Here is a 13,148-nt window from a genome sequence, read left to right on the forward strand (position 1 = left end):
ATTTATACACTATCAGCAGGTAATGGGAAGAATACCACTTTTAATTTATACACTATCAGCAGGTGACGGGAAGAATACCACCTTTAATTCATACACCATCAGCAGGTGACGGGAAGAATACCACCTTGAATTTAATACACTATCAGCAGGTGACGGGAAGAATACCACCTTTAATTTAATACACTATCAGCAGGTGACGGGAAGAATACCACCTTGAATTTAATACACTATCAGCAGGTGACGGGAAGAATGCCACCTTTAATTTAATACACTATCAGCAGGTAATGGGAAGAATACCACCTTTAATTTATACACCATCAGCAGGTGACGGGAAGAATACCACCTTGAATTTAATACACTATCAGCAGGTGACGGGAAGAATACCACCTTTAATTTATACACTATCAGCAAGTGACAGGAAGAATACCACCTTTAATTTATGCACTCTCCTCCGAGAACCGTCACCTTATCGTGGTGGAGGAGTTTGAGTGCCCTAATGACCCTAGGAGCTATGCTGTCGGGGGCATTTTGCCCCTGGTAGGGTTTCCCATGGCAGATTGGTTCTGGGCGAAGGGTCAGACAAAGAATGGTTCAAAAGACCCTTCATGATGGATACGAACAAGGTCACGTGTACCTGGCCCGGAGGGTTACCGGGGCCCCGCCCTGGAGCCAGGCCTGGGGTTGGGGCCTGTGGGTGAGCGCCTGGTGGTCGGGCCTTCGCCCATGGGGTCTGGCCGGGCCCAGCCCGAACCGGCTACATGGGCTCGTCCCCCTGCAGGCCCACCACCTGCAGAGGGATCCAGAAGCGTTCGGTGCAATGTGGATTGGGCAGCAGACCGAGGCGGTGGCCTTGGCGGTCCAATCCTTGGTTACAGAAGTTGGCTCTTGGGACATGGAATGTCACCTCTCTGGCGGGGAAGGAGCCGGGGGTTGTGGAAGAGGTTGAGCGCTACCGGCTAGATATAGTCGGCCTCACCTCGACACATAGTTCTGGGTCTGGAACCCAAGTCCTTGAGAGGGGTTGGACTCTCTCCTTCGCTGGAGTTGCTCCGGGTGAGAGGCAGAGGGCCGGGGTGGGCTTCCTGATAGCCCCCAGACTCTCTGCCTGTACGTTGGGGTTTACCCCGGTAGACGAAAGGGTTGCTTCCCTGCGCTTTTGGGTCGGGGAACGGGTCCTGACTGTTGTCTATGCTTATGCACTGAACAACAGTTCAGAGTACCCACCCTTTTTGGAGTCCCTGGGACGGGTGCTGGACAGTGCCTCGACCGGGGACTCCATTGTTCTGCTGCGGGACTTCAACGCTCACGTGGGCAATGACAGCGGGACCTGGAGGGGCGTGATTGGGAGGAACGGCCTGCCCGATCTGAACCCGAGTGGTGTGCAGTTATTGGACTTCTGTGCGGGTCGCAGTTTGGCCATAACTAACACCCTGTTCAAACATAAGGATGTCCATCGGTGCACGTGGCACCAGGACAGCCTAGGTCGCAGGTCAATGATTGACTTTGTAGTCGTATCATATGACCTGCAGCCATATGTTCTGGACACTCGGGTGAAGAGAGGAGCAGAGCTGTCAACTGATCACCACCTGGTGGTGAGTTGGATCAGATGGCAGGGGAAGACGCCGCGCAGACCTGGCAGGCCCAAACGAACAGTGAGGGTCTGCTGGGAACGCCTGGCGGAAGAACCTGTCCAGATGATCTTCAACTCCCACCTCTGGGAGAGCTTCGACTGCGTCCCGAGGGCGGAGGGGGACATTGAGTCTGAATGGGCCTTGTTCCGCTCTGCCATTGTCGAGGCGGCGGTTGCGAGCTGTGGCCGCAAGGCCGCTGGGGCCAGTGGCGGCGGTAATCCCCGAACCCGCTGGTGGACACCAGAGGTGAGGGGAGACGTCAGGCTGAAGAAGGAGGCCTACAGGGCATGGTTGGTCTGTGGGTCTCCGGAAGCAGCTGACGGGTACTGGCAGGCCAAGTGGAGCGCAGCGGCAGCAGTCGTTGAGGCAAAAACTCGGGCGTGGGAGGAGTTTGGTGAGGCCATGGAAGAAGACTATCGATCGGCTCCAAAGAGGTTCTGGCAAACCGTCCGGCGCCTCAGGGGGGGAAGGCAGCAACTTGCTCACACTGTTTACAGTGGGGGCGGGGAGCTGCTGACGTCAACTGGGGACATTGTCGGGTGGTGGAAGGAATACTTTGAGGAGCTCCTCAATCCCACCAACACGCATTCCAGTGAGGAAACAGAGACGGGGGTCTCGGGGGCGGGTCGTCCAATCTCTGGGGCAGAAGTTGCTGAGGTAGTGAAACAACTCCGAGGCGGCGGAGCCCCGGGGGTGGATGAGATTCGTCCTGGATATCTCAAGGCTCTGGATGTTGTAGAGCTGTCCTGGCTGACACGCCTCTGCAACATTGCGTGGACATCGGGGGCAGTGCCTCTGGAGTGGCAGACCGGGGTGGTGGTCCCCATTTTCAAGAAAGGGGACCAGAGAGTGTGTTCCAACTACAGGGGGATCACACTCCTCAGCCTACCCGGTAAGGTTTACTCCAGGGTGCTGGAAAAGAGGGTCTGGTCAATAGTTGAACCTCGGATCGAGGAGGAGCAATGTGGTTTTCATCCCGGACGCGGAACCGTGGACCAGCTCTTTACCGTCACCAGGGTGCTGGAGGGGGCATGGGAGTTTGCCCAACCAGTCCACATGTGTTTTGTGGATTTGGAGAAGGCTTACGACCGTGTCTCCAGGGGCATCCTGTGGGGGGTGCTCCGGGAGTATGGGGTTGGTGGCCCCTTGCTAAGGGCCATCCAGTCCCTGTACCAAAGGAGCATGAGTCTGGTTCGCGTGGCCGGCAGTAAGTTGGACCTGTTCCCGGTGAGGGTTGGACTATGCCAGGGCTGCCCTTTGTCACCGGTTCTGTTCTTAACTTTTATGGACGGAATTTCTAGGCGCAGCCGAGTGGTGGAGGGTGTCAGGTTCGGTGACGGGAGGATCTCGTCCCTGCTTTTTGCGGATGACGTGGTCCTCCTAGCTCCATCGAACAGTGACCTCCAGCTGTCGCTGGGACAGTTTGCAGCTGAGTGTGAAGCGACCGGGATGAGAATCAGCACGTCCAAGTCTGAGGCCATGGTCCTCAGCCGGAAAAGGGTGGATTGCTCACTCCAGGTTGGGGGGGGAGGTCCTGCCTCAGGTGGAGGAGTTTAAGTATCTCAGGATCTTGTTCACGAGTGAGGGTAGGATGGATCGGGAGATTGACAGGCGGATTGGGGCGACATCAGCAGTGATGCAGGTGCTTAACCGGTCCATTGTGGTGAAGAGGGAGCTTAGCCAGAAAGCTAAGCTCTCGATATACTGGTCGATCTACGTTCCAACCCTCACCTATGGTCACGAGCTTTGGGTAGTGACCGAAAGAATGAGATCGCGAGTACCAGCGGCCGAAATGAGTTTCCCCCACAGGGTGGCTGGGCTCAGCCTTAGGGATAGGGTGAGGAGCTCGGACATCCGGGAGGGACTTGGAGTAGAGCCGCTGCTCCTCCACATTGAGAGGAGCCAGTTGAGGTGGTTCGGGCATCTGGTAAGGATGCCTTCCGGACGCCTCCCTTGGGAGGTGTTTCGGGCATGTCCAACCGGGAGGAGACCTTGGGGCCGCCCCAGAACACTCTGGAGGGATTACATCACCCAGCTGGCCTGGGAACGCCTCGGGGTTCCCGCAGAAGAGATGACGGAAGTGACTGGGGAGAGGACTGTCTGGGCTTCTTTGCTGAGGCTGCTGCCCCCGCGACCCGGACCCAGATAAGCGGAGGATGACGAGTATGAGTACGAGTATGAATTTATACACTATCAGCAGGTGATGGGAAGAATACCACTTTTAATTTATACACTATCTGCAGGTGACGGGAAGAACACCACCTTTAATTTAATACACTATCAGCAGGTGATAGGATGAATACTACCTTTAAAACTAAATAATTGAGGCAGCGTTCACCTAGCACCATTTCATTTTATGTAGCCTATGTGATGCTGAGGTTTTCTACCTGAAAGTGAGTATAAATAAACATTGTGATTCCATCTATGGTGTTTGGTCAGTTGTTATGGAGATAGTTCAGGTGTCATCACATGACTAAGCTTTGGTCATGTGATGGGTGGATGTATCTCAGGTGGAGTCATGACTCCCGTCTCAGTTCAAAGATGGTCTTTGGAACAAAGAGTGAATGGCCTCATAATGAGGACCAAGAGATCCGGGGAAAAGCTCATAAGTGGACCTTGAGTTAAGATTTCCTTAAGTTCTGATTGTTTCATCATTTAGTCTATAAAATAATAAAAAAAAAATATGCCAAACGGTTTTCAGTTTTCCGAGTTTTTCACAATGCTGATTTGTCAAACAGCAACAAAAATATTCAATTTACAAAGATATAAAAGAGAAAACAGCAACAAATCCTCAAATCTGAGAGGCTGGACACCCAAGAACACTTGGCATTTATATGAGACATTCCTTAAAGTACGATTCAGTTATTAAAATATTTGACAATTTCTTGTCAACTAAGTTGACCTGAGTTGTATGGCACAGAGCTGATCAAATGTAAAAGAAAAGGGAGCTGAAGTTAGATGGAAACTTCAGCAGGGTCGTCACTCTGTGACTGTAGGGAAATGACACCCAACAGGAATGACCTGTTCAGGGGTTAACCCTTACCCTTACAACAGGAATGAAGGGTTCAGGGGTTAACCCTTACCTTTACAACAGGCATGAAGGATTCAGGGGTTAACCCTGACCCTTACAACAGGAATGAAGGATTCAGGGGTTAACCCTTACCTTTACAACAGGAATGACACGTTCAGGGGTTAACCCTTACCTTTACAACAGGAATGAAGGGTTCAGGGGTTAACCCTTACCTTTACAACAGGCATGAAGGTTTCAGGGGTTAACCCTGACCCTTACAACAGGAATGAAGAGTTCAGAGGTTAACCCTGACCCTTACCCTCTTCTTCCACCAACAGACTGACGTCTGCCCAACTCTTCATCTTACTGAGTGTGAGTCTTTCTCCCTGCTGCCATCCTTAAATCACCGTCAGTAAAGTGAAGTCATATAGACATTCTGCAGGAGGTTTATAACTCCCCCACCTCCCTGTGACAGCAGCCCCCTGCTGGGAGTGGCTGCAGGATGAAGAAGAGGAAGACTAGTCTGGAGGCCCCTCAGGGTAAAGACAGAATCACACATCATGTCTGTTTGCACGTGCAAAGGTATGAGTGTGAGCAAACACGAGACCAAGACAAACAAATGTAATTCTTCTGAGGTATGTGAGAGTGGGTTGAGCCCAGTGGAGGAGGATGTCGTCAAACAAACCAAACTCATATTTATGTCCCCACTTGTCCATAGGGGAGCATAAGCAGGGATTATGAAACAAGCCCAGGCAAAGAATAAGTGAGTGTGAATGTTGGTGACAGAGAGGAAGGAAGCAACAAGAAAACAGCCATAGGCAGATAAACACTGACTGCTGATGCTATGTCTACAATCAGTTCATCAGCAGTTCTGGGGGTCACTAGATGATCCTCACGTGACACACTGGGGGACCAGGTCATGATCATTTAGCTGAAAACACATGTAACACTTAGGAGTAAGAGCTCTAGTGACGATTCAATGAATCTGGACTGTCTCAGAGGTTTCTGCCCTCTGATGTATGTAGATGTGCGGTCACAAACGATCAGTCATCAGGAGATCATCAAGAGACCTGAGCGTCTTTAACATCTCTACTGTGATGGATATTCCAGTGAAATTAAATATTAATATCATTGTTAATAAATTAAATCTTTGTTTGGACCACTACAAAGTGAGCGGGCTTAGGGTGGATTTACAGTTGTGTAAACAAATGGTCTACATCAGTGTTAGAGATGCACTCATTGAAGTTTTCCGTTTTGATACCGATCCTGATGCTGTGGCTTTGAGTATCAGCTGATATCCGATACCGATCCGATACCATGGTTGACCTAAAAAGCTATAGACCTTTGCATGTAGAACAAAAAAGACTAGAGGCATCAGGCATTGATGACTGCACAGTTCTTTCCTAAGATAAGATGAAACAGATTAATCTACATCTATCTTGTAACTCTTGAGACAAGTGTTTGCTCACTTTCTCAGACATTTCCGACAGTGTGGTCTTGGGGAAAAAATTGCGAGATGGCAAATTGTACCGTGGCTCCAGGTGTTCCAGTAAACATTGGAAGACCATGTTTTCAACAACCGTCATTGGTTGTCCATCCAAAACAATGTACTCCAGCACTTTCTCAGAAATTTTCACAGTTTTTGCACTATTGCTGGGGAATTTCTCTCTTCTTTGCAGCACATCCGCTAATGTAACTGCTGTGTAGTATTACCTCCTTCTCCTTTCGACCTGCTGAACTGCTGGAACTCTTAGTTCTCCGTTTGGTGATGATTTTGTAGATGCTTTATTAAACTGGTAGTATTATACTTACCAGTACTACCACCACCCCTAGCAACATTCACTTTGCAGAAATTAGAAACTGCCGTCGGGGCTAGTTGGAGTGTTTAGTGTGAAATAACTCTACACAGCAGATTTTCTGCTTTGCTCCATGACGTATGATGTAGCTCGCTTTGCAATAGATTTAAAAGGAAAGAATCCCCTCAGGTATTGGTTGCATTTTCCAATACCTGATCCATCTATTTTCATGATATCGAGGCTGATATTTGATCCAGATATTAGATCGGTGCATCCCTAGTCAGGGTGAACATTAATATTTGTGCAATGGTGCTTATACAAATCAGCTACATTATAACTCACAAGATTCTCAGACAAAAAGAACGTCTTCATTTATACAAAAAATGTTCCTCTTACATGAGAAATAAACACTTTTTAAAATACCCTGACTTGGATCTGCTGAGTTTGTCTTGGTACAAAGTCACAGAGGATGTTTCTGTTAACAGCATTACATACATAGGCTATATATAATCCATAACATCGTAAATCAAACTATAATGAAGTGATGCAAAAACTCTGTGAGCATCTGAAGACAATGAAAAACGTGCTGAGACATGGAGGGAGTCGTGTTGTTCTTTTTGCTACAGCAATAAAAACATGAAAAACATTTTTGGGATAAAAGAGGCTCCAGAACAGACAGTGGTGGAGCCTGGGGGGCCTCTAGATAAATAGTCCCCATCCTAAGTGAAGAGGATATTGGAAGTCAAGGTTGTTATGATTTTACCATTGTAGAAATACTGATCATAACACATTTTGTCTCAAAGCAGAAAAGTTCTGACCTGTATGTGTTTTTTGTTCTCATACTTCTTCTTCTTTCACCTTTATTATGCAAACTACTGGTGTATATCATATTATCTTGGATTGAAAATCATTGAGACTGTTGTAACTATTTTGTTTTCTATCAATCTGTACATTACTTTTTCAATTCATCAATTAATCTTTAAGAGATCATTTAAAATGTGAAATGTCTGAAAATAGAAATGCCCTTCAGAGTTGCTTCTTTTGGGGGCGTCGGTGGCTTAGTGGTAGAGCAGGCGCCCCATGTACAAGGCTGTTGCCGCAGTGGCCTGGGTTTGAGTCCAGCCTGTGGCCCTTTGCTGCATGTCATCCCCTCTCTCTCTCCCTCTTTCACACTTAACTGTCCTGTCCATTAAAGGCTAAAAATGCCCCAAAAAAATCTTAAGAAAAAGAAAAAAAAGACTTGCTTCTTTTGTCTTTTCATCACTTCAAGTAGAAATAAAACAATTGGTCAATTAATGGATTAGTCAGAAGGTAGAAAATTATCTGTAACTGATAACGACGTCATAGTTTGAGTCATTTTTAAACCAAAATACTGAACATTTGCTTGTTTTAGCTTCTCTGAGAATCTGATGTTTTTCTTCATTGTATGTGATGTGAACTGAATCTATTTGTGGTTTTGGACAGTAGGTCTAAAATGATTTTTTTCCCTTTTTTTAACTTTATTTACAATAAAGTTAGTTACAGTTTAAACTAAGAGACACTTGATTTACAAAGATATCAAAGGAAAAAATGTTTGAGAAGCTCAAATCTGTAAATGTTTGACATGAATTTTTCAATAATTCATCTGTTAATTATTTCCCATTGGACTTAAAGGTCAAAGGTTTGTAAATGTTAGCATGGAAGTGAGAATGTTTTTGAATAGTCAAATCATTGAAGAGCAATCACAACTCTAAAATTTAGGGTTTTCAAAACTTTCAAATAACTTTTCTTGAATATTTCACTTCATTTCTATGACTTTATTAAAGTAGTTTAAAACATGTTGGCCAATGTGCTGATGCAGCCAAACGCTATTAAAGACACACTTTACACACATTAACCCAAGATAAGCAAAACTGCTGGTGCTAGCTTATGTTATCCACTACTTAGACATTCCCAACTAGCTGCATGTGCATCTGCAAAGACTAGTACTGCACATGTGGGTATTTCAGCAAGACATCAAGGCCATGCCCCTTTTTGGGTAATAGAAAGAGTAAGTCCTGTTTACGGATTATAATTTTGACGTGTTTATATCAATTTATTTCTTAGAAAGGTTTGATTACTGTTTTGCAATTTTGCTTGAACGAAATGATTTAATCAGATATGAATATTTCATTGAATCATTAACTATCGTTAGACCAGGAGTTTTTTTTTTCCTATGAATAACCAATGTATTACAAAAGTGACTGATAGGTTGACGTGTTGTTGGAGACGACAGTCTGATGCTGCAGCAGCCTTCTGCTGAAGCTACCGTCATGGCCAATTTCCACCAGATGCGTGTTGGTTGCGTCTGCGTTCTGGCATGGCAGCGGAGCCGATAGGATTCCATTCTAGTCAATGTGTGTGCTTCCACTGGATGTGGCTGTGCTGTGTTCTGGCTCCGTCACAGCTCTGGTGCTCCGGAGCCCTCTGCAGCAGATACGCAGGACTTTTTTTTTTGCCGGAAGCCGGAGCACAATGCAGCAATTCAGCACAGAGCATATCATGCGGGGTAGGAAGTTGTGCACAGAAACAAAATAAAACATCCAGTTAATTTTCAAAATAAAATACACAGTGTTCACGGCGGATCATATTTCCCTGCACTACACCTTGAAAACATAATAATGGGCAGAGGCAGGCCTGAAGTCAACAGGTCAGAGTTTTTTAGACGTCATTTTACCCTGTGAACACCATGGACGAGGAGATATTAATCATGGTAGTGCACCGACATGTCTTCTGGCGGAGCTGCACCGCACCGCATAGCAAACGCAGCCGGCGGGTACTGACGGACGGCGGACCACGCAGCAGATAACCAGCGCTGCCGTTCCACAATGGACACGCATCCAGTGGAAATCCGGCATTAGCAGTCCATCAGTATGAACTGTTACCAGGATCAGTTAGTGAATTACCACGCTGAATATTCACAAATTAAATGTTTATTAAAACCCTGGTTAACTAGCTACACAACAGCTTTTCTGCATTTCCTTGTTTGTTTCCTGATCTAACAGTGCGTTTCGTACACAAAAGAGGAAGCGTGGCCTCGATGATGACACAATGCAGAGGAGGTTTTTGTGTATCATGTCACAGTGGTGACATTTCAGCAGTCATGCAGCGCAGCACCAGATCTTAAATGAATGATTCAACGAATATATCTTCCAACTCTAAGATTTTTATAAACAGATTTTAAATAGCCAAAACAACATATATTAAAATCCTTTTTACAGCATTCTGCTAATTCCTGTTGTCCTAATTTTATAACCTTTCCAGGAATTTCCTGACCACTTTCCTGACGAGGTGTTACTTCAATGGTCTTCAGAGAGATGGTGTTACACGTTGCACTGATGTCAGGAATAAAATAAGATTCTTTGATATCAGAGAGGAAGGTCGATTAATAGAATGGACTCCGCATGAATCACAAGCTTATCACCTGCAGCTGGCCGACCGTCAAAGCATCGAGGCTGACATTAATACATTTTGGGAACATACAGATTATTTCCATCCAAACACAAGATTACATCTGACAAACCAACAACAGCTAACAGCTAATTAAAAATATTGAAGACTTTCACGCTAAACAAGACAAAATGTGGATTAATGAAAGGTTTCATTTCAAAACATAGTAATTGGCAGTTTCATGTATTTTTTAATTACTCTATTCTGGATAATGTTTTAGAGTGCCAGTAAAACACACAGACACAATCTGAGTCACACATTACATTACTGCAAACCATGACAGCACATCAGGACCGAGTCAGATGAATTCTAATCAACATCCAACACAACAAGATATTTTGCAATAAGCCTGAATTCCAACAGCATTCACTCAAAATATAAAACAACCTTCATCTAAAAAAAAAAATAAATAAACAACTGATTGTACTGAAGCAATCGCAAATGACCTTTGCCCTCTGTTATCTGCAGTGGCACTTAAATCTCTGTCAGCACAATAGCTCAGCACAAGTCATAAAACACTGAATACCACTGAGGGCATTTAGCAGAGGCATTAGAAAAAGTCCTGTCTCTATATGAATATTCAACAAGCAGAGAAATCAATTATCCACCAAGGAGTCTAACAAACAACCCACACACAGAAAAAAATACATGAATGTCAAGAAGAAACATCGGGGCATAAAGTCCACATTCATCCTGAAAAATATCATATTTTCTGTTTCTGTGTTTCCTCTATGCTGTGAGACATTTCACTGATTGATATAAAATTATGCAGTGTAGTAAATAATAGTCCAATATTGTATTATATCATATCAGACTGTGCTCTATCAGACACATATGTCCTCTCATTTCTGGGTTTTTTTTTAATCAGTAAAACGAGGATTCAGATTCTAGTTTAAAGACAAATCCACCTAAAAACATTAATACTGCTGACAGTGTAGCTTCCATTTATGTTGTCAGAGATGGGACTAATGACACCTTTTCCACAGTCATGGGCTTGGCTCGGCTCGGCTACTCCAGAGAAGGTCCATCTCTGGGGCAGGTTGGCGTGGTATGGCGCATTTAAACTGATAATGGAAACGCTAACTGGCGTGGCATGGTTTGACTCAACATGGCAAAAAGTGATGGTTGAAAAGGCCAAAAAGTCAGAAGTAAGTTTCAGCTGTAAGTTCAGAGTCAAGTCCTGAGTCCTGCCATGTGTTCTCAAGTGCGAAATTATTTGTCCGATGCTCTTCACTGCCAAACACACCCTTAACCCTTAATGCTAACACTCCTGAGTCCACACTGAAGTTTCATTCTTGGAATTATTGCAGACGACTGGCCAAACAATGAAAAAGCATGACACTGTTTGACTCCTGTCTTGCTGCAGTGACAATGGACTTTGATTCATTATTTTCTTCATGGATATAAAACATCAAGGTCAAAGAAAGAGGCCAAAGCAGCGATAATATGTTCAACCTTTCACTGATCTGATTTCAAAGATCAAGCATCTGATGTCGGCTGTGTGAAATGGGTTCATCTTGTTGTGTCAAACAACAGCAAATGGACGGATTTTAGATTTTCACCACACATCCATCATAATAAGCATTCTTCATCGGGTTAGTTAACTTAACTTGAAATTCAGCCTTTTACCTGTAACATAATATTTCGACACTAATCATCCTGTTGTTTAACTGCAAGATCTAAGTAGTTCTTCTAGGTCAGCATCAGAAACTACAGAGACTAAACTGTCAGAGAGCTGATGGAGAAACACCACACAGTGAGGTCATCAGAGGGTCGGCAGGTAAGTCTCAGTCACACCTTTAAATCCACTCTGATAATCAGGCAGCAGCCATGTTGGATAAGCTGCACGGGATTGTCACGTAAAACGCAGGTGACTGGTGGCAGCAGCAACAGAGTAGAGAACAACTGTACGCAGTACTCACTGTATAAAGTAACTGTACTCACTTCATGAGGTAACTGTACTCACTGTATAAGTAACTACTCACTTTATGAGGTAACTGTACTCACTGTATAAGTAACAGTACTGACTTTATGAGGTAACTGTACTTACTTTATGAAGTAACAGTACTCACTGTATAAAGTAACTGTACTCCCTTTATGAAGTAACTGTAGTGACTGTATAAGTAACTGTACTCACTTTATGAAGTAGCAGTACTCACTTTATGAAGTAACAGTACTGACTTTATTAAGTAGCCTAACTGTACTCCCTGTATAAAGTAGCCCAACAGTACTCACTTTATGAAGTAACTGGCTCCTTCGTCCGTGAAGCCCTCCTCCCATCCTCGGGGTAAGTCTGAAATGAAACCAAACGTCAGCTCAAAGTTTTCTGTGTCCTCGGGCCTGACCCTCCACCAGCCTCCACCACCCTCCACCCTAAAGTTACACCGTGATGACGACTTCAGGTAAACACGGCTCAGACAGGTACCTGAGCGGATCATGTGTCCGGAGTTTACCGGTTCACCGGAGCGGGGATGGAGCCAGGTGGTGTTCCGGGACTCATCGCTGCCGCACCGACACACAGAGGGACAGAGACAGGAGACAAAAACACCTGTTACACCACCGGGAAGGAAACACCGCCGGAGCTGAGCCCGTTAAACCGGGACACACGGAGCGATAAAGCGAATCTGATCAGACTCACCTGATGAAGAAAACCCTGCCGTCTGTACACACACCGTAAGACCAGTGTTCAGGTAAGGTGTCCCGGCCGAGAGGCGCCGCCATGATCCGCTCTCAAGTCCTATTCCCTCTCCATGGAGTCTCCCGGGAGCTCAACGATCACCGCCTGCTGCCTTCAGGGATCTCTGTGAGAATCGGACATTTCAGCGCCTTTCTTGTACAGCCGGCGCTGCCTTCAGGGACCTCTCTGAGGCTCGGACATCACGGTTCCTTTCTTCTATAGCTGGCGATGCCTTCTGCCTGCAGGGTGACAAACCCATTTAAGGGGAGGGTGTAGCCTCAGAGAACCTCCATAGTTCAGTCAGCTGATTCATTTATTTATAATTTCTTTCTATTGAATTTTAATTTCTCAACAAATATAACCAAAGTTTTCATTTCCTGATTTTGAAGTTACTGTTTCATTAATGCTTTTATGTTATTTTATCTTATTTAATGTCTTTTTATATTTTTACCACACATCTTATCATAAGCAGGCCCATAGATTCATTCACAGGTGCCTCAGAAACAGTTTTGAGGGGGCGTTGGTGGCTTGGTGGATGGAGGGGGCGCCCCATGTACAGGGCTGCT

At 45.4% G+C, this 13,148-nt stretch overlaps 1 protein-coding gene across 50 annotated transcripts in view; it reads right to left on the bottom strand.

Moving 5' to 3' along the window:
• The window catches only part of LOC125887903 (pleckstrin homology domain-containing family A member 7-like), a 222,073-nt gene extending 209,205 nt beyond the window's left edge, over positions 1-12,868 (bottom strand). For 49 of the 50 annotated variants that reach the window (XR_007449241.1, XR_007449230.1, XR_007449216.1 and 46 more), the window contains exons 1-3: positions 12,544-12,868; positions 12,331-12,407; positions 12,141-12,198 (exon numbers count right to left, since the gene is read on the bottom strand). Coding sequence is in view for 1 of the 50 variants with exons in the window: in XM_049575015.1 (XP_049430972.1) it covers positions 12,141-12,198; positions 12,331-12,407; positions 12,544-12,626 (218 nt within the window). In the remaining 49 variants the exon portion in view is untranslated. The remainder of the gene's footprint in view (positions 1-12,140; positions 12,199-12,330; positions 12,408-12,543) is intronic. The other variant, XM_049575015.1, reaches the window with a different exon arrangement.
• Positions 12,869-13,148: the final 280 nt, after the last annotated feature.

The sequence above is a fragment of the Epinephelus fuscoguttatus genome, linkage group LG4 (genome assembly GCF_011397635.1).
Source record: "Epinephelus fuscoguttatus linkage group LG4, E.fuscoguttatus.final_Chr_v1".
NCBI classification, from domain to species: Eukaryota; Metazoa; Chordata; class Actinopteri; order Perciformes; family Serranidae; genus Epinephelus; species Epinephelus fuscoguttatus.